This window comes from Gossypium hirsutum, chromosome D01 (genome assembly GCF_007990345.1).
Source record: "Gossypium hirsutum isolate 1008001.06 chromosome D01, Gossypium_hirsutum_v2.1, whole genome shotgun sequence".
Classification (NCBI taxonomy): Eukaryota; Viridiplantae; Streptophyta; class Magnoliopsida; order Malvales; family Malvaceae; genus Gossypium; species Gossypium hirsutum.
Genome location: NC_053437.1, coordinates 63801386 through 63821337, shown reverse-complemented (window position 1 = coordinate 63821337; position 19952 = coordinate 63801386). Strand labels below are relative to the sequence as shown.

At 33.4% G+C, this 19952-nt stretch overlaps 2 protein-coding genes across 2 annotated transcripts; both read left to right on the top strand.

Moving 5' to 3' along the window:
- The first annotated feature begins 517 nt into the window (after window positions 1-517).
- On the top strand, window positions 518-3463 carry LOC107905270 (60S ribosomal protein L4). The gene is made up of 2 exons (XM_016831876.2): window positions 518-1778; window positions 3149-3463. Exons 1-2 carry the CDS (start codon window positions 675-677, stop codon window positions 3260-3262), a joined length of 1218 nt encoding a protein of 405 aa, XP_016687365.1. The 5' UTR covers window positions 518-674; the 3' UTR covers window positions 3263-3463.
- A 13017-nt stretch (window positions 3464-16480) lies between these two features.
- LOC121214048 (APETALA2-like protein 3) lies at window positions 16481-19670 on the top strand. The gene is made up of 10 exons (XM_041087691.1): window positions 16481-17280; window positions 17434-17459; window positions 17579-17609; window positions 17693-17780; window positions 17875-18020; window positions 18428-18472; window positions 18561-18664; window positions 18758-18894; window positions 18977-19093; window positions 19201-19670. Exons 1-10 carry the CDS (start codon window positions 16781-16783, stop codon window positions 19450-19452), a joined length of 1446 nt encoding a protein of 481 aa, XP_040943625.1. The 5' UTR covers window positions 16481-16780; the 3' UTR covers window positions 19453-19670.
- The last annotated feature ends 282 nt before the right edge of the window (window positions 19671-19952 follow it).

The following is a 19952-nucleotide window of genomic DNA, read 5'->3' as shown; positions in this document are numbered from 1 at the left end:
AATTTAACTAAAAGTAATAATGACTAAATTAATAAAAAAAATGCGAATGCTAGAGCTAAATTTGTTATTATACCATTTATAGTTGGATGTAGTGTAGAGGTGCTCATGGGCTGGGCGGCCCGGCCCGACGGCCCACCCAAAATATGGGCTTGGGCAAAAAACGAGGCCCGTTTAGAAAACGGGCCGGGCCTTGGGCACCACTTTTTTGACCCTGCCCGGCCCGATACAATAAATATTTTTATTTTTTTTTAATTTTAAAATATTTTAAAATATTTTTAAAATACTTTTTTTAATTTTTAAAATAAATTTTTGGTATTTATTAAAAAAATAGGCCGGGCCGGGCCAGGTCAAGCCCGAGCTTATGATTTTTTCCTCGGGCCGGGCCTGGGCAAAATTTCAAGCCCATATTTCAGTTCGGAACGAAATTTATATGAGTCTGACCTGAACCCGGCCCGACTCCGGCCCGACCCATGAGCAACTCTAATGTGTAGTGGTATATGATAAGATTCCATGGAGGCATGGACCCGTCAACAAGGTATCCCCGTAGCCAAACAACCCTAAACCCAATGCTTAAACAATTAACACACCTCCACTCAAAACCCTAGCGCTCCTCTCCCTCTCATTTTATTCATTTCTCCCCGCGCGCTCTCTCTCGCAATCCAAAACCCTAAACAATGGCGGCCGCCGCCCGTCCTCTGGTCTCCGTTCAAACCCTAGAATCCGATATGGCCACTAACGCTACCCCCACTGTTCCCCTGGCCGATGTTATGAAAGCCTCTATCCGACCGGACCTTGTCACCTTCGTCCACGACAACATCTCCAAAAACAGCCGCCAACCCTACGCCGTCTCCAAAAAAGCCGGTCACCAAACCTCCGCCGAGTCCTGGGGAACTGGACGTGCCGTCTCGCGTATCCCTCGTGTTCCGGGCGGTGGTACCCACCGTGCCGGTCAAGGTGCTTTCGGAAACATGTGTCGTGGTGGTCGTATGTATGCTCCGACCAAGATCTGGCGCCGTTGGCACAGGAAAATCAACGTTAACCAGAAGCGTTATGCTGTTGCTTCCGCCATTGCTGCTTCTGCTGTCCCATCCCTCGTCATGGCACGTGGTCACCGCATCGAATCTGTACCGGAGATGCCTTTGGTCATATCTGACTCCGTGGAGAGCGTGGAGAAAACCTCGGCTGCAATTAAGGTTTTGAAACAGGTCGGAGCATATCCGGATGTCGTAAAGGCTAAGGACAGTCAAGGAATCCGACCCGGGAAAGGGAAAATGAGGAACCGGAGGTACATTTCTCGTAAAGGTCCTTTGATTGTTTATGGAACCGAGGGGTCAAAGCTCGTTAAGGCCTTTAGGAACATTCCTGGAGTTGAGGTTGCCAATGTGGAGAGGCTTAATCTTTTGAAACTCGCCCCTGGTGGACACCTTGGGCGGTTCATTATTTGGACCAAATCAGCTTACGAGAAGCTTGACTCAGTTTATGGATCATTCGAGAAGCCATCGGAGAAGAAGAAACGGTATGTTTTGCCTCGTTCTAAGATGGTGAATGCTGATTTGGGTAGGATCATTAACTCCGATGAGGTACAATCAGTGGTGAAGCCTATTAAGAAGGAGATCAAGAGGGCACCTTTGAAGAAGAATCCATTGAAGAACTTGAATGCTATGCTGAAGTTGAACCCTTATGCTAAGACTGCTAGGAGGATGTCTCTTTTGGCTGAGGCACAACGCGTTAAGGCTAAGAAGGAGAAGCTTGACAAGAAGAGGAAGCCCATTTCTAAGGTATATCAATTCTTTTTTATCCTTCATTTTGCTTGTTTTCTTTATGGTTTTGAGTTTCTTATGATAGTGATTGCAATTTCTGCGGTTTAGGCTGATATATCTATGTTAATGGAATTATGTTTCATTTTATGGTTTATGTAATATTGCTTATTGAATTCGACCGTGATCAAAAGTGGCCCCTGAACTATACTCCAAATCCCATATTAGTGTTTAAACTAAACTATCAATTTTGTCTCATTTCACCCCCAAAGTGCATGGCATCCAATAAGAATATGCCGCTTGTCATGTTATCATGTTCTTATTGACTGATATAATGGGCCAATTTTCTAATAAAGCCTATATATATGATTAAAGGGAACTTTTTGCTTATTAATGCTTCTTAACTGTTTGATTAATCCCCATTTATATTGTTGTTGTGTTTATGAGAGTTACTCTTCTTTAGCATAGTGTGTCAATTTTAGTTTATACACGTATATTTGTTAATATACTATTGCTATTAACAATAAGGGTTGCTGCTGTTTAATACCATTGTTGGTCATTTTTTGACCATGTAAACGGAACTTGCATTTCTAGGGTGATATACCTTAAACCATTTCCTAAATTGTCTTTTTTTTTCATGTTTTATCATTTGTTGCGTGTTTGCACTACTTGTTTGAGTCATTTAGTTTAGTTATATGCTAGATGAGAATGCTTTAATTGTTCAACCTTATTTTGAGCATTTTTTGGTTCACTTTATTCTGTTCTGTTCTTTTGTTGTACTCAAATTATGGGTAGAAATGTTTTCATCTTTATATTTTTCCAATTGTTTACTGCTTTTTACATTCTTACTCAGATCGGGCTGATATTGGCATCTATTTCATCTGGATGTATTTGTTCATCCTTGTGAAAAAAAATTGTGCATTGATGATTCTAGCTTGCATAGTGTTGTTTCAGTTCTTAATTGTTAGTATTGCTATTAGAGCTGACAGTTCTGACTTGAAACCAAACTCAACCCGATTAACTTGAAACCAAACTCAACCCGATTAACTTGAGTCCGAACCTAACCCAACCTGATTTGATCATATAAAGGTAAACCCTGACGTCAAAATGATTTGAACACAATAACATGACCTAAACCCAAATAAGCCTGAATTTATCACTCCAAAACTGAAATGATCTGAACTCAAAAATGATTTGAAAATTTTCAAAACCCAAATTAACCCGACTCTAGTTGACTTGATCAAAAACCAATGTGACCCCAATTGACAGGTCTAAATGCTATGGATCCCTTATCTATTTTAGAAGTGGCCTTGTTAAATGTTGAATTATTGAATACAATGTTAGTTTATTGGCACCTTACTCACATTCGTCATTCTCTTTGCTGGTTTCAGGAGGAGGCAACCGCAATCAAGTCGGCAGGCAAAGCGTGGTATCAAACTATGATCTCAGACAGTGATTACACCGAGTTCGAGAACTTCTCAAAATGGTTGGGCGTATCTCAGTAATTTAGTTCATCCTTAAGAAATTATGGCGGACAATCATTTTTATCAGTTTTGTTTTAATGTTTTGACATGTTATAAGTCTTACTGCACTGAGTTATGGATGAGAAATGGGTGGAAGGAGAATTAATGGGATCTCAATGATAATATGTTGATGGCCTTTTGGAATAGTTTCGTTTATCATGAAGACAAGGATTAAATAGTTTACTTCCATTCTTCTTTTATGATAATATTGAGATGTTGGTTGCGCAGTGTTCTAGTAGTTAACTTGTATGACTTACCGCCTAGGTAGAGGGAGCTAATCCCAGTACCTATCATCATATGATTGCATGATCAAAAATCAAGTCTTACTCGGTCAGAAAAAAATTGTAAATTGGTTTAATGTTTTTCATTCATTTTGATGAAGAAGAAGATGCAAGGCACCTTATGGAACCTATCACAGAAGTTGACCATTTGAATTCGAATAGACTCATACTTGAAACAACATAACCATCTTGGTCTCAGTTATTTAGTAATTTTAAAAAGCAAAAATGTATTAAGGTCATGTGGTATAATTTATTCATGTTGAAGCTTCATATAATTAAAACTAGACAAATAATTTGACTCTTTAGTATATAAATTTATAAAGCAAGATAATTACACAAATATATGAATATTTCCAAAAATTTATTATGCAATTTATCAAATAAAAATAAACTTTTTTTTATTGGCACTAAGATTTTGAGCACCGAGATGATGGACTAAGGGTGAGTTGGATGGGCGGTGCGTTTACCTGCGGTTAGTGTAAAAACAGCGATAGCGGTGAGATTAGACACTGTAGCGATACTGTAGCGTGAGACAAAAAGTAAACTAAACGCATCGCACCGCACCTAATCGCCCATCCAAACCCACCTTAAATCTCGCAACTTTTTTAAGGTTTTTCATTTTCTTCTCCAAGTTGGTGTTTAATTAATATAACTTAACATATTAATAAAATATTTAAAATAATTACACTTTAAAATTAAAATTAAAAATACCTTAAAAAGTCAATTGAGTTTTAGTTCGACCGGTATGAGTATTGTTACCAATGCAGGAGGATATGGGTTCGAGTGTGCTGAAGCGTATTATTCTCTTATTTATGGATTAAAGAGGGACTATGAGTAGTTCGCAAATATGATCACAACTTATAATGAGATTATTAAAAAAATACCTTAAAAATTATTTTTAACATTTTTTTAAATCATCCTAATCACCTCGTAATTCTAGTAAATTAAGCATATTTAAGAAACTTCCTTGAATTAAATTAATGTAACTGACAACGTTGGGTGTTGCCATAATCAACAACTTGTTCTTTTTTCTTAAATAATTTTGTTCTCATCATTCGAAGAACAACAGTACTATACTGTGGTTCCATTTTTTTTTTTTAAATTCGATTTGGATGAAGTTGGCATTGGTTGGATAATTTATTTTATTATTGAAAACTATTTTTTATATTATTTAAATCTAATTTAATAAGATATTAAATATAATTTATAAAAATAAAGGTTTTGAATCTTAAGTATTGAAGTTCAAGATTAATCATGCGTAATTAAATGGGTGGATATCCAAGTCTCACCTTAAGTTGCTATCATGAGTGAATGTTAGTTCGGTTAATTGATTCGTAGTCCAGATTGTTCCGGTTTGTAATTTGTTTGTATTGTAAAATTTGATTCTTTGTTTTTATTTTTACTCCATTTGAGTAAGAATAATTTGATTCCATGCTTTGTAATTACTTGAACATGTATTGTACTTATAAAAAATTTTAAAATATGTACCTCAATTTGGAAAAACAAACTTGAATGTTTCGACTTTCCGAGTCACTTTTTTTTTAATTACATAGGAAAATGATAAATTTTTAAGTTTGGTCCTTATGCTACACTTAAATTTAAAATTATACAACAATGGTCACTTTTCAATTTTAATCTTTGTACTAAACTCGAATTTAAGATATAATTTATATATATATATTTTTTACATAATTTAGTACCTCAACTATTATAATGCAATGAACAGAAAACCAACGTCTTTTTCTCTAAGAATGTTTCCCTTGCTTTGGAAATGGAGATTAGCGGTGGATTTGGTTTCTCTCACATCGATAATCTGGGGAAGTACTTAGGAGTTCCGCTCTTACACCAAAGAGTGAAAAAGGATACCTTCCATTATCTAATCGACAACACGAGGAAAAAATTAGCAGGATGGAAGTCTAAGCTACAATCGCTAGCTGGTAGAATCATGTTGGCTAGAGCAGTTTTAGCTGCTACTCCCATTTATGCAATGCAAACAACGGTTATTCCAAAGGGGGTTTGTTCTGAAATGGAGAAGATTATCCGTAACTTTGTATGGGGTCACACGGAGGAGAAGAAAGGTATCAATCTGGTTAAATGGGACGATATTTTCAAAACTACAAAAAATGGTGGTCTCGGCTTTAAGAAATTTGACCACCTTAATAAGACTTTTCTTATGAAGGTCGGGTTTAATATTATTAAGAACCCTCACCTCTTATGGGTTCAAGTTCTTCGAGCCAAATACAAATGGAAGGGTGACCTACCGGTTGTGCTAAATGCGAGTAACATATCGCGGTTATGGAAGGGGATTTGTAGTGTTTGGAATAGGATCCGGGATGGTGTCATATGAAACGTTGGTAATGGATTAAAAGTGGATTTTTGGAGGGATAATTGGATCAAAGATTGGGGACCCCTTATTAATATCTGTTCACAACTTGAAGGAATTCCATCTGGGCATATTCCTGTTAAGAATATGTTGACACCAAGTGGGGAGTGGAATTGGAATAAGATTGGCTCGTTATTACCACGATTAGTGCTGTTAATCATTGCTGCCTATAAACTTCCATCAGGTCGTGATGTGGGTGATTTTGTGGGGTGGAAATATGATAAGAAGTGTGTATTTTCCATTCGTTCGACTTATGCTGCTGCTTGTGATATCGACAGGTGTATTTGTAGTAGTATTTGGAACCAGATATGGTGTATTCCGGGACCTCAAAAGGTAAGGGTATTTATTTGGCTTGCTTATCTAAATAAAGCCCTGACCAATGAAAATCGAAGGAGAAGAAATATTACCCAAGATGCAAGGTGTATGATTTGTAGAAGTTCGTCGGAAAGCATTGACCATGTATTGCGTTTATTCACACCAGCTGTAGCAACTTGGAGCTCGATAATCAGGCCGGAAAAGAGAGATGAATTCTTCTCTATCAGATTTGGAAGTTGGTTGGAAATAAATATCTCTGATTCTAAGCATTTTGCATGCGATCCCTCTGATTGGCAGGTACTTAATTTTTGGTGTTATTTGCTGGCAGCTTTGAACAAGGAGGAACAATTATGTGGTTAATGCAAATTTTTGTTGGGAATGAAGGTGTTTTGGAAAAGAGTTACCGTATGAGGGAAAGCTAACTCTATTCAAACTTTGGATCGATGGGAGCCTCTAGGCATTCTAAAGTTAAAACTCGTAAGTTGATCAGATGGGTTCCATCAAATGATGAGTGGCATAAAGTGAACACTGATGGTGTCGTTCGCAAGGTGTCTGAGCATGCTGTTGCAGGTGGTCTAATCCGCGATCAGCATGGGACGTGGATTTCTAGTTTCTCAATAAATATTGCCCGTTGTTCAGTTATCGATGCTGAACTTTGGGGAGCTCTAAAAAGTCTCCAACTCGCCTAGAACTTTGGGCTAAAACGAATAATTCTCGAGTTGGACAACACTAAAGCTATTCAGGCGATTCAAAAAAAAGTAGGATAACAAGGTAGCTGATGGTTTAGCATCAATGGCATTCTCAAGACCGGTGGGTAGGTACTTTTTCATGCAACCGCCTGATGAAGTCCTACAAACACTACATGATGATTATTCCGGAGTGGCTTCGCCACGAATAGTTTAAGTTATGGTTTAATCCTTCTTTTTGTACAAAAAAAAAGAGAGAGAGAGAGTTGTAAACGCTGTTAAAATTATTTTTTAAATTCAAGTCCATTGTAATGTCATTTTTCTGTTACGTGGCTACTAAATAAGTATTTGTCTTTTAATTTCAAAACATCATGCTTGTAAATTTAATAGAAGAATTTAATGGTGTTAACATTAAATCTGAATTTTTAAATTCAAAAAATAGAAAGACTAAATTCCTAAAAATAAAAATACAAAGATTAAATTTTAAAAGTACAAAAAAACACAAACACTTTAAATTTACTCTATAATTTAATCCAAAAAATCAACTCAACCTAAACATGATAAAGAACTATACTAATTAAATTATAAAATTAATTTCCAATAAAAATAAAAATAAGTGAAAATTCAATAACAAAATTAAATCCAATTCATTTATTGTTTCTTATTAATTAGAAACCAAACTTTGGGTGATGCCTAATTTAATTCAATTAAATATTAAAGAAAAGTAGATAAAATTCAACACCCTATTATTTATTCTATGTCACATCAAACATGGGTTTGATATATGTAATTTAAGTAAAATTTGTACTTTTCAACCAAAAAGTATATGTTTTGTTATTTTTGTCGATTGAGTTTTAACTTAATTGGTATGAGTGTTGTTATCAATACAGGAGGATGTAGGTTCGAGTGCGCTGAATCGCATTATCCTCCTATTTCTGGGTTGGGAGGAGTTATGGGTAATTTTAAACATTGTGTTAAAAAAGAATAGATATAATCAAAACATATAATTCTCTCATTTCTCCCCCGAAGAAATTCTTTTTTTTTTGTTTCCAAAAGAATGTTGTTATGTTGCCGTGACCGGTGCACTAATCCTTTGAATCCGGTACCGGCGGGTATCATACCCCCAAGCACAACATTTTCTTTCAGGCCTTTCAACCAATCGATACGACCCCGGAGAGCAGCTTTTGCTAAAACTCAAGCAGGTTCTTGAAAACTTGCTTCAGATATAAAACTTTGAGTGTTCAGAGATGCTCTCGTTATTCCCAATAAAATGGCTCAATAACAAATTGTTTCTTCTAAAGCATGCCCCGTTTGTTCCGCTTGCAATAATCCAATCAATTCCCCGGGTAAAAAAACATTAGACATTCCATCTTCTGAAACAAATACTTTTGATGTTATTTGACGTACAATAATTTCTATATGCCTATTATGGATCTGTACAGCCTGAGATCGATAAACCTTTTGGATCTTATTAACCAAAGAGAGACGACCTTGCACTATAGTTAGCTCAGCACCAATCACGAATCCCCAAGGAATTCCAAGAATTCTTGTTATACATTCGTTCCAACCCTCAATTCTCTTTTCTAGGTTCATCGATATTGAATCAATCGAACGCACTTCTAACACTTGTTCCACTTTTGGAAGACCCTGCGTTATATCACTAGATCTCGATTTTTCATATATAAATGTAACTAACGTATCTTCTTCGTAAAGGATTTCTCCATAATGCCCATGGACAGTTGCTTCTGGAGCCGCCAAATAAGGCTTAGCCGATCTTATTACTATAGAATCAGCTTGAACAATAAAAACTTGACCCGATTTTAGGCGTGGTCCGCTTTTGGCTATACATACATTTTCACAAATAAACTGCCCAAGACTAATTATTGTGGACGTTTCTTCACAATAATTATGATGATAATGATGATGGGGAAAATACCAGTTCAAATTGACTGCATTCAAAAAGATGTTACGGCATGGATCGAAATTATAAATTCTCTCATTTTCAGCTATTAAATAATAGTTAAGTACTTGAAAAGCTGTTTTAAATTGTCAAGCTCCAAATATTTCGCTACCGAGGTCTGATTATGAGTTATTAAAAGGTAAAATGATGAATAAAAATTCGCAATTTTGGGGGCTGTTCCTAAAGGACCCAATAAATTCTTAATTGGAATTAGAGGATCTTTTTAATTGATTGTTTTATCACATTATGATATTTTACATGAATGGGCCCATGCGAAAACAATTAGATGATGACAAAATTATCAAAGATTGGGATTCCTTATTTCTGTTCAAGAGCGTATGAATAGTTTCGTGATTTTGGCTAAACGATTGTTGAATCCTTACGTTGGAATAAATGGAATAAAACGGATTTTTATTGGTATGATCTGACCTATTATCATAAATCAATTCTGAACCTGACGGATCATTTCTTTTTATATATAAAAAATATGAGATTTCACTAAGTCGATTCTTAAGAAATCTCGAATCAGACCATTTGTCCTTACTTCAACAAAGGAAGCACAGACCTCTTCGGCGAAAGAACTTTTGTTGTCTTGGTCCCAACTCAACACTAAACAAGTCCGAACTAGTTGAATACTTGTGTCAGAAATTCTCCGAGTCAGTTTGCCATTTCCATAAAGGATATAATTGACAACTTGAAGTTGCATATTATCTTTTTCCCGAAATGGATCCTGGGGGAAGATTGTTAAAAAAAATTGTACTTATTATCTGCTCAATTTTCCCGGGCCGGGCCTGGACAAAATTTCAGGCCCATATTCCAGGCTGGGCCGGGTCTAGTATTCGGGCCAAAATTTTTTATGGGCCCGGCCCGAGCCCGACCCGACCCATGAACACCTCTACTCGTTATCCTATAATTTATTAATTAAAATAGTTATCACTATCATCAAATGTCGTTATTTATTTACTTTTTAATAATATAGGGATTAAGGATTAAATTGATGGAAAATAGTAACTTCCTTCTAACCTTATAATACATAGGCATTCTAGGTATTTATTCTATTAATTGAAAATATTCTCATTAAACTAAGTATTTATTTATAATAATTAATAATTGTATTTAATATAAAAATTAGAAATTAAATTATTCTATTTTTATGGAGTTTACCCTTAAACAAAAGAATTTAATTTAATTTATTTGAATGTGTTAAAATAAATAATTTTAAAAAATGACGGTTTAATTTTAGTTGGAAATTTTTTATTCATCCGTTGAAATTAAGGATGGATTTGAATAGGCGGTGCGTTTACATGCAATTAGTACAAAAACAGCAATAGTAGTGAGATTAGATACTATAATTATACTGTAATTTAAAACAAAAGGTAAACACACAATACTGCATTTCACTGCTCATCTAAACTCACCCTAAAATTAATTAATTAAAAATTAATGAAATTAAGGAATGTGGTTATGAAAGCACATGGAGTGGGGTATGCAGGAAAAAGGCACATGCTGCTATTGGCACCCTCTTTCTTTCGCATCTGCTGAGGACACGTCGCATTTTATTTTTACGTCTTGAAAATGACAATTTTTTTCCTTTTTTAATTTAAATATATATATACACGTAGTTGATTGAGGATTAATTCAGATGATATTATTATTGTTGTCAGCACAATAGGTCGTGGATTCGAGTATATTGAAACATATTATCCTCTTATTTAAGAGTTTGAAAGAGACTGCGAGTAATTCTCTTTACCACTAGTAAATAACCATTGTTAGAGGCTTATTCGAGAAAGACTTACCGTATTATAATATTAGCAATTAATTTTCATCAAATCAACCTTAAAATCTGAATTAAACATTAAAAAGTTAACATCAATACTTTTTCAATACCAAAAGTATAACTTTTTTTAAATATATATATTAAATTAAACCAAAAAATAAAACAAATATAACATTATAAAAAAATATCGAACTCCGATACTAAATAATATATTAAACTTTTAGGAAATTCCCCAAATAACAATATTTATTTTTCAATTTAAGTAAAATAAATTTATTTTAAGTATTTATATAAATTGTTGATAGATTCGGGTGGACCCATTAGGTCTCGGGTTAAACCCACAATGTATGGGACAGGTGGAGCCATTTTAAAAAGTGGGCGACGTGTACGGATGCTGCCCTTTCAAACCTAAGACAATGGCCAACTATTTCTATTATTGTTATTATTGTTGTTATTATTTTCTTTTTTTTCTTAATTTAATATAAGATCCTCTTTAGATCATCATTACCCTTTTTTGGAATAAAAAATAAAATAAAAATTTACTTTCTTATTTTTATTTTTTTTTCATTTTATTCATTTAAACAAGAGACAGAAATTTTGTTAATTTCGAAAAATAGTAAAACATTTTGTGATTTTTTCTGAATTTTTTAATAAAATGATTGGAATAATTTTAAACAAAATTAATTATTAAAAACATAAATGAGATATAATTTAAATTTAAATAATTCTAAATAATAAGCTTTTATTTTTGGAAATTTTAAAATAAGATTTCTATCAATTTCAATTACATAAATTATTATATATATATTAAAAAATACTATTATTAATAGGAGTCATGAACATCATTAATACAAAGACATGACATATAATACAAACGATAAATAAATCATTACAAACTAATGTACAAATGTCATGTCTGTAAAATAATCTAAAAAAAAAGAGAGAAAGATAACTTGAAGGTAACTGCGACACTGAAATAAATTCAGAAACTAATCAGAGATGTACCAACTTGATTAAATCGCTGAAATTTGCATCCTAGCATTACTATCATTAACTCAACTTGACAATGAACACTAATCTAAAAAAAATGTCAAAAGCCTCAAGAGACCTATCGCGTCAGTGATGTACAAAAAGACAAGTCTCATGTAGTTTATCTTCGTCCTCGTCATCTCAAATTTATCATTGACATCGTCACTATGGTGTATTATTATAAAGCCCTTCGAGAATGGTTCCTAATAAATACGACGAACCTTTATATTGGCAAATCGCGTATATAAACGAGAACATGACTAAAAATTAAAAGTATAAATAAAGTCAAATTGCTTTCAAAGAAAACAAATTTAAAAAAAAACCATGAAAAATGTGTACAAAATAAAATCAAGAAACTGTGGACAAACCACGATAATGTGGACTGAAATTAAAAACAGAATAAAACTGTGAAGAAAGATTTTTTTTTAAAGAAACTGCGACTACCAACCAACCCAAAGGCTCACGACATTGTCATCGAAGCAAAGGTTTAGTTTTAAAAAATTGAGCGGTTAGAATTTTTTTTATGAAAAGAAAAGAGATGATCTATTAAAAGGGAGAATATTTGATGCATCATCAGTGGATAATAACATGACATATATTCATTAAATAAAATAAATAACAGTGAAGAACTTATAAATAAACACTAATAACTTTATTTAAACATGATTAAATAATAATTACTTATAAATAAATGCTAAAACCCTAATCCCTAAACTCAATATCCTAACCACTTAAACCCAATACCCTAAATTTATCGACAATTAGAGGTGCTCATGGGCTGGGGGCCGGGCCCGGCCTGACGGCCCGCCCGAAATATGGGAGGGTTTGGGTAAAAATATAGGCCTGAAATATGGGCTTGGGCAAAAAATTAAGCCCGTGTAGAAAACGGGCTGGGTCTTGGGCACCACTTTTTTGGCCTGGCCCGAATATAATAAATATATTTTTTTATTTTTTATTTTTAAAATATTTTTAAAATACATTTTAAATTTTTTTTATTTTTAAAATAAATTTTTAGTGTTTTATTAAAAAAATGGGCCGGGCCAGGCTCGGGCTTAGGAATTTTTTCCCGGGCAGGGCATGGACAAAATCCCAGGCCCATAAATTGGGCCGGGCCTAGGATGCGGGTCGAAATTTTTTTGGCCCGGCCCGAACCCAGCCCGGCCCGGCCCATGAGCACCTCTATCGACAATGTATCAAATATTATTTATCGACAATGTATCAAATATTATTTCTTTTTTAAAAACACCCTTCTACTTGTAATTTAAACATAATAATAATTGTCAACCACCTTATATTTGAGAATTTATTTTATAAATGCAAACCATACTAGAAAAGAAAAAGATAATGGCAAGATAATTTATTTAATTATAATTATAATTTCTATTCTTTATATATATAGTTTTAATTTATATTGAGTGATATTAATTAACAATTTGTATATATCTAAAAAATTATGTGAAATGTATAAATATAAAGTAATAAAATTTATCAAATCATCAATATTTAAATATAAAATACTATATATAATTGTTATACTTTTACTCCAGCTTAGACACGTGATGCACGAGAAGTGACATTCGATGATGGCCCTCCATCTTGTACCATCAATTGTGACCATCTAGTTGATAATTTATGACTCATCATTTACGTGTCTCACACCACTTGCAGGGGAGCCACTGTCATATAATGGACACTACCATACAATGACTCATCATTTACGTGTTCATGAAAACCATCGAGGCATAACAATCTCGTACTACATTAGCAAGGAGAATATCAGAATGAGACCACATAGTACTATGTTTGGCAACAACTGTCATATAATGGACACTACCATACAAGGGGACCTTCCTTATATATACCCCAGCACATGATTTATGAAGGATCTCTCTCTTCTCATCACTTAAGTCTTTCACCTACTTACTTACCCCTCTCATGTCTCCTCCTCCTCCTACTTTTCCTCCCTCGGTTCTTCCATCTCTTTGTCTGTCACAAACAAACTAATTTCACAGTCACTACCATCATCATCTTCTTATCTTCTCCTTATTGAACACCAGTATCAGCAATAATTTAATTATATACACAAAATATCTTAAACTTACAAAAACCTACTCATATAAACATTTATTATATCATGTGGTATAAATGTTTAAATTAAATCCTTAATATCTACGCCCCTACCCTCGATTATATATATAAAATAACATGTAAAACTATAATAAATGCTAACATCTATGTTTTAACGAGGTTAGGCTTATACAATAAATATACTTGAATGAAAAATAAATATAATTTAAAATTAAAATTGATATATTATTTGAATTCGTAAAATGTTGTAAATAATATAAATTTGAAAATTTAAGAAAAAAATCATTTCATATAATAAATTCAATATTTAAATTTGAATCTATTATTTACAAAAAAAATACCATTAATATTCACATATATTTTGAACTCATGGGTATTTTATTTGAACCCACACTCTTTATTATCATTAAATTTTTTATTTATTTACAATATTCAAACTCAAATTTCAACCTAAAGCATTGTTGGCAAAAGCTGACGTCCGAGATCTAGAATGCTCAAGTTTGAATCCCACTATCTATATTTGTGACATGTGGATTTATTTCTCACCATGCCTTTGTCTTATATGAGTTATGTTTGGTTTTTTTTTTTTTTTGGATTTTGTCCGATTCTCTGCATGTTGTGTATCGTATTTGTTGATTCTACATAATATTGTAGTTTATCAGACATGTAGTTGTACTTGTCCTTACAATTTATATTATATCTTATACCATGTCTCGTATCAGTGAAACTTAAAAAAAATATCTAATTAAGTTTATTTTTCTTTTTATTTTTCATCAAATTATAAAAAATTATAAAATAATCGCTTAATTATATTTTTTTGACATTTAACTATAAAAAATTACAAAGTGATAACTCAACTATTTAATTTTTTTTTTGTCATCAATTAACTACCATGAAAATAGAAACACCTAAAAATTCATGACAATTGGATGACAAAAAAAATTAAAAAATTCAATGATAATTTTATAACTTTTCATAATTAAATAAAATTAATTTAATATCAATTTATTCAACAAAAATAATAATATATGGAAGGTTGAATCATGGCCGTTGAAAACCTAAGAGGAAACGAAGTGGATGAAGGACACTTGTCGAATAAGGGGCAGGCGGTGGAGTGTGGGGCCGTGGGGGACGGTTTCTCTAGCAATAGTGGCTTAGCCTAGGCCTAGTGATTGTCTAGTCACACTCGATTTCCTTCTTTTATTTCCTTTTTTTAAAAAATATTTTTTCTTAAATATCTTTCTTTCTTCCTGACAATACTTGCATTTCGATATTAATGCAATCCAAGTGAAAAATAGATAATCATTACTTTTGTTTTTTTACAATAAAAATTAGTTTCAAATTTTAAAACGTTTTTTTTAATGTATTTTCCGAATCAAGCCTAATAATTAATCATTCATATTTTGCACGTCTATTGAGGGGTAAATGCTAGCCATAAGTTTTTAAACTGCTTCATACCCAGGATAAGTATCAAACACTCGACCACTTATTAAGGTACAAGAGACTCTTATCATCTCATCTAACTCTCGTGATTAAATTTTAAAATAATTAATTCCACATTACTCATATCAATTAACCATTTGATCATTTTAACTGTCGATTTAGGCTGTAAATAAAATCATAATCAAATTTTAAGATAATTACTGTTGTATTGATAAATGTATCGTTTTAATTTTGATATTAATATTGATATATTTTGTTATGTTATTTTGAATTTATCAATATTTTTCATATTTACCTCAATTACATGCATCCAATATATTTATATTCAAATATATATATTTTTATTATTAATTATGTTCATTACTTAATGAAAATGACTATATTTTATTTTTAAAATTTAATTGTATAAAATTTAAAATAATTAAATAAAAAATATTAAAATTTATTTTAAAATAATAAAATTTTATATCAATCCGTATAAATCGAAGACACATCATTGACTGAAAAGGGCCGAAACAAATAAAACAAGCTAAAAATTTAATCAAAATGGAAATTAAGCTATTTAGTATCGGTCTAAAATATGATTTACACATGTGTTAAACCTAACATTTAACACTTTATCGACTGAGTCTTAGTTTAGTTGACAACATTGCTATTACAATAATTAGGGTAACATGGATTCAAATAGAAATAGGTATTGACACAATTTTGAAGAACTCTAAAAAAAGAGAGAGTTAAACTATACCTAAGTTCACTAAACTATTAGAATGTTTACGTCTTGATCACTCAACTTCAAAAAATTATTGAACTATTTAAAAGTTTTTATTTAAGTCGTACTGTTAAAATCGTTGTTGTATGGATTTCTCTGTTCGAATTGCCTGCACCAATCAAAATCTATCATTCTCTTCCTTTTTCACAGTTTAGTTTTTTCTCCGACACTAACTATCAGATAGATGAATTTAAGCTTTTACTCATTGATGGGTACTAATCTATTGTATCAATCGTTGAATCGATATTTAAAGTTGTAGGGTCAAAATTTGAAAACAATTAACAACTCGATAATTTAAATAATTTTTTTTGAATAATTTAATTATAATTTAATAATATTTTAAAGTCTAAAAAAAAACATTTGGCTTATAACGAATTTCAAAAGAAAAAGCAACAATGGAGTGGGATTTTGATTTTTGATTTTGTAATATAATTTAGAAAAAAGAAAAGGATGATCAAAATGGCAAAATAGGTAGCTATTTGTTCCCTCTTACGTCCCATCGTTCCCTTTTGAGGGACCCCTCTGGCGTCCCTTCTCCTTTTTCTCTTTGTTGCTTGCTTCATCTTTCACCTTCCTTCACAAATCACAAACCATTTGTTAAAAAAAAGAGAGAGCCTAAAATGAATCCTTCCATAGCTTTCCTTTGATACATCCTCCTCCTCCTTCTTCAAACCCACACTTCGTTTCTTCTTTACACTTCATATTTTCCATTATTTTTGACCCTTTTGAATCCTTTCTTTGTTTTCCCCATTTATTTAAAGCTTTAGTTATGGTGCTGGATCTTAACTTGACTGTTATTTCCGATGGTGATGACAATTCAATGGCCGGAGGTTTTTCCGGTTATAATAACAACCAAATGGATAGTTCCGGCGGGAGCTTTGGTTCCTCCGTCGTCAACGCCGACACAGCGACAACCGCCGGCGACGATGACTCCTCTTCCAACGCGGCTGCCACCGACACTTTCGGTTACTCCTTCGACATCCTCAAAGCCAGCCGAGAAGAAGAACAGGATAAATACAACAACCGGACAACCATCCCGCTTTTCCCGGTCGACGTTGAAGGAAATGGCTGGAAGTCAACGGGATGGCTGGATCTCGCCGGCTCCGGCGAAGTAGCCGCGGAGCAGAGGGTCGTACCCCATCAGCATCAACAGCAAGTTCAGCTAAGGCAACAAGTAAAGAAGAGTCGACGTGGTCCCCGTTCTAGAAGCTCTCAATATCGTGGCGTCACGTTTTATCGTAGAACTGGACGATGGGAATCTCATATTTGGTAAATTTATATATACATGTGTGTATACATACATACATACATACATACATACATTCATACATATGTGCAGTATTATTAGCTCATTTTGCTTAATTATACTGTTTAAACTTTTTTTTTCTCATTGGGTATTTTTTTGTCCTCCTAAAAATGTAGGGATTGTGGGAAACAAGTGTACTTGGGTGAGGAGAATTCGATCCATTATTCTCAATTTTTTTTTTTGCTTTTTTTGAAGCTTTAAAAATGATGGGTTTTAAATTTTAAATCTTTAAAAAATCTGGGTTGTTGTTTATTTCTACAGGTGGGTTTGATACAGCACATGCTGCGGCAAGGTAAATTTTTCTTCTCATGTTTTGGTCATATATTTTTGAAATTTTGGGTTTTTTTAAAAAAAAATTATTTTGATTTTTAACAGAGCATATGATCGAGCAGCAATCAAGTTTCGAGGAACCGATGCAGATATTAATTTTAACGTTAGTGATTATGATGATGATATTAAACAGGTTAGGGATTTAAATGTGATTAAATGAACTTAATTTATGCCTTCCGAAATAATACTTTTAAATTCAATTGAATGATTCATTTTTGTTTTTGTAGATGAGTAATTTCACAAAAGAAGAATTTGTGCATATCCTGCGTAGGCAGAGCACCGGTTTTTCAAGAGGAAGTTCTAAATACAGGGGCGTTACGTTGCACAAATGCGGCCGATGGGAGGCTCGAATGGGGCAACTTCTTGGCAAGAAGTAAGCTTCCTTTTGCTAATTTATGACCTTAATTTCATTTAGTTAGTGTTGATCTTTAATTATGTTTATTATATATAACTTTGGTATATATAAAGTCCGAGTACTCAAACTTTTGTTATATATAAAATCTATGGTAGAATATGAATATGGTGTATTGTATCGAGCATGATCCTCTGAATATGCGAGAGAAACTTGAAAAAAGTTGAGTGTACCCGTGTTGCATGCATAGGCATATCAGACGTTCGTTATTAGAATCGGTCGGTTTAACCTAAACAGTCTAAAATGGTATTAGTGTTTTGGTCTATATGTTGTTTTAAGTGGTGACATTAAACTAAGAAGTTGAATTATGAATTGGTAACTGTTGGAAACTTGGTTTTGATTGGTTTATCATAATTCTTTTCTTGCAGGTACATATATCTTGGGCTATTTGATAGTGAAATAGAAGCTGCAAGGTGTGTAGATCATAAATTTTCTTGTAATGGTACCAATTTTTTGATTTCTCAACCAGCTCGATCTATGTTGTTCTTGTTTGAATATCAGGGCTTATGATAAGGCTGCTATAAAATGTAATGGAAGAGAAGCGGTCACCAACTTTGAGCCAAGCACCTATGAGGGGGAACTAATCTCCGAATCTGAAAATGGAGGTACTTTTTTGTTTTGAGAATTGTCATCTTCAATCTGCATATATTTTAAACAATTTTTTATTGTCCTTTAAATTGTTGGTCCTCTTGTTACAGACCAGAATCGAGTTCTTGACTTGAACTTGGGCATAGCACCCCCTTGTACGTCCAATCTCCAAAAGGAGAATGAAAATTCAAGCAACTTTCCTTTCCAGCGCGGCTATGATGGCTTGCCTGTTGCGAGTGGAGCAAGGGTAATGTTGATTACATCCTTAAAATTTATTTCAGTTCATTGATTGAAGGATGCATTTGGTTGCTTATATTCGCCCGTTTCAGTTCGAGAACTCTGCTCCGGCAACAATGAGGGTTCAACCTAGTCTTGGCCAAGCAACAGCATTCAAGCACGTTCCGAATTGGAATGTTGCAAACCCCAGTTTCTTTCCGGTTTATAGGGTATAAGCTCCACATCTCTTTGGTTAACCCCTAATTTGCAAAACTATTTCCTACCCGTAGTTCGAAACAACGGTGTCGGTTTACGGTTTTTGTTTATTTATTTACAGGAAAGAGCAATAGAGAAGAGGATAGAAGTAGATTCCCCACCATGGCAAATCCAAGGTCCTTATGGTGGAACAAAAGAAATGCCACTCTTCCCTAGTGCAGCATCATCAGGATTCTCATCTTCAATAATTACTTCACCATCAGCTGCTGCTGGCCAACTCCGAGTTCCCAACGCAACTTTCCTCCAACACCATTTCCACCCGGTGATCATGAACTCGAACACCCCCCATTTCTACTGCAGAACCGAAAGGTAGCTTATTACCATGCCACCCCCATCTTATATTATCGGTAGGCAAATCGATGAAAAAAAGAATTCGAGGGTGTACCAAAATGCCGGTATATAAGAAGGTTAGGCTAGGCTACTTGATTGATCATATTTATTGTTGTAAAGCTCATCAAAGCTACTAAGCTGATGTATTATATGTGGTTGAAATGAACAACATTTGGTCAATTAATTAGACTTGGTTTGAAAGTGACGTTGTTTTATGGTTTTTGAAATCTTTGTTTTATGTTACGTGCTGCTAGCAAATACGTTTAGCCTCTTGAGACTTGAATGACTGGCAGATAGGGAAAGCAAAATGTTAGGCATAATAGAGAATTGAGTTCATTGGATTTGGTCGTCACCGTTTGTTTTGAGTGTTTTTGTCATCCCTAAATTATGGTTTTATATTCTTTAGAATTTTTTATTTAATCAATATTTTAGTCTAAAAAAAAATCAATATTGTCAATATTTTAGTCAGTATTTTCCAACTCT

Excerpts from the sequence above, each read along its gene's own strand:
- LOC107905270 (XM_016831876.2), top strand. The coding sequence starts at position 675 with ATGGCGGCCGCCGCCCGTCCTCTGGTCTCCGTTCAAACCCTAGAATCC. Across the intron at positions 1,779-3,148 it reads AGAGGAAGCCCATTTCTAAG|GAGGAGGCAACCGCAATCAA; the intron begins GTATATCAATTC and ends TGCTGGTTTCAG.
- LOC121214048 (XM_041087691.1), top strand. The coding sequence starts at position 16,781 with ATGGTGCTGGATCTTAACTTGACTGTTATTTCCGATGGTGATGACAAT. Across the intron at positions 17,610-17,692 it reads ACAGCACATGCTGCGGCAAG|AGCATATGATCGAGCAGCAA; the intron begins GTAAATTTTTCT and ends GATTTTTAACAG. Across the intron at positions 18,665-18,757 it reads CTCCGAATCTGAAAATGGAG|ACCAGAATCGAGTTCTTGAC; the intron begins GTACTTTTTTGT and ends CTCTTGTTACAG.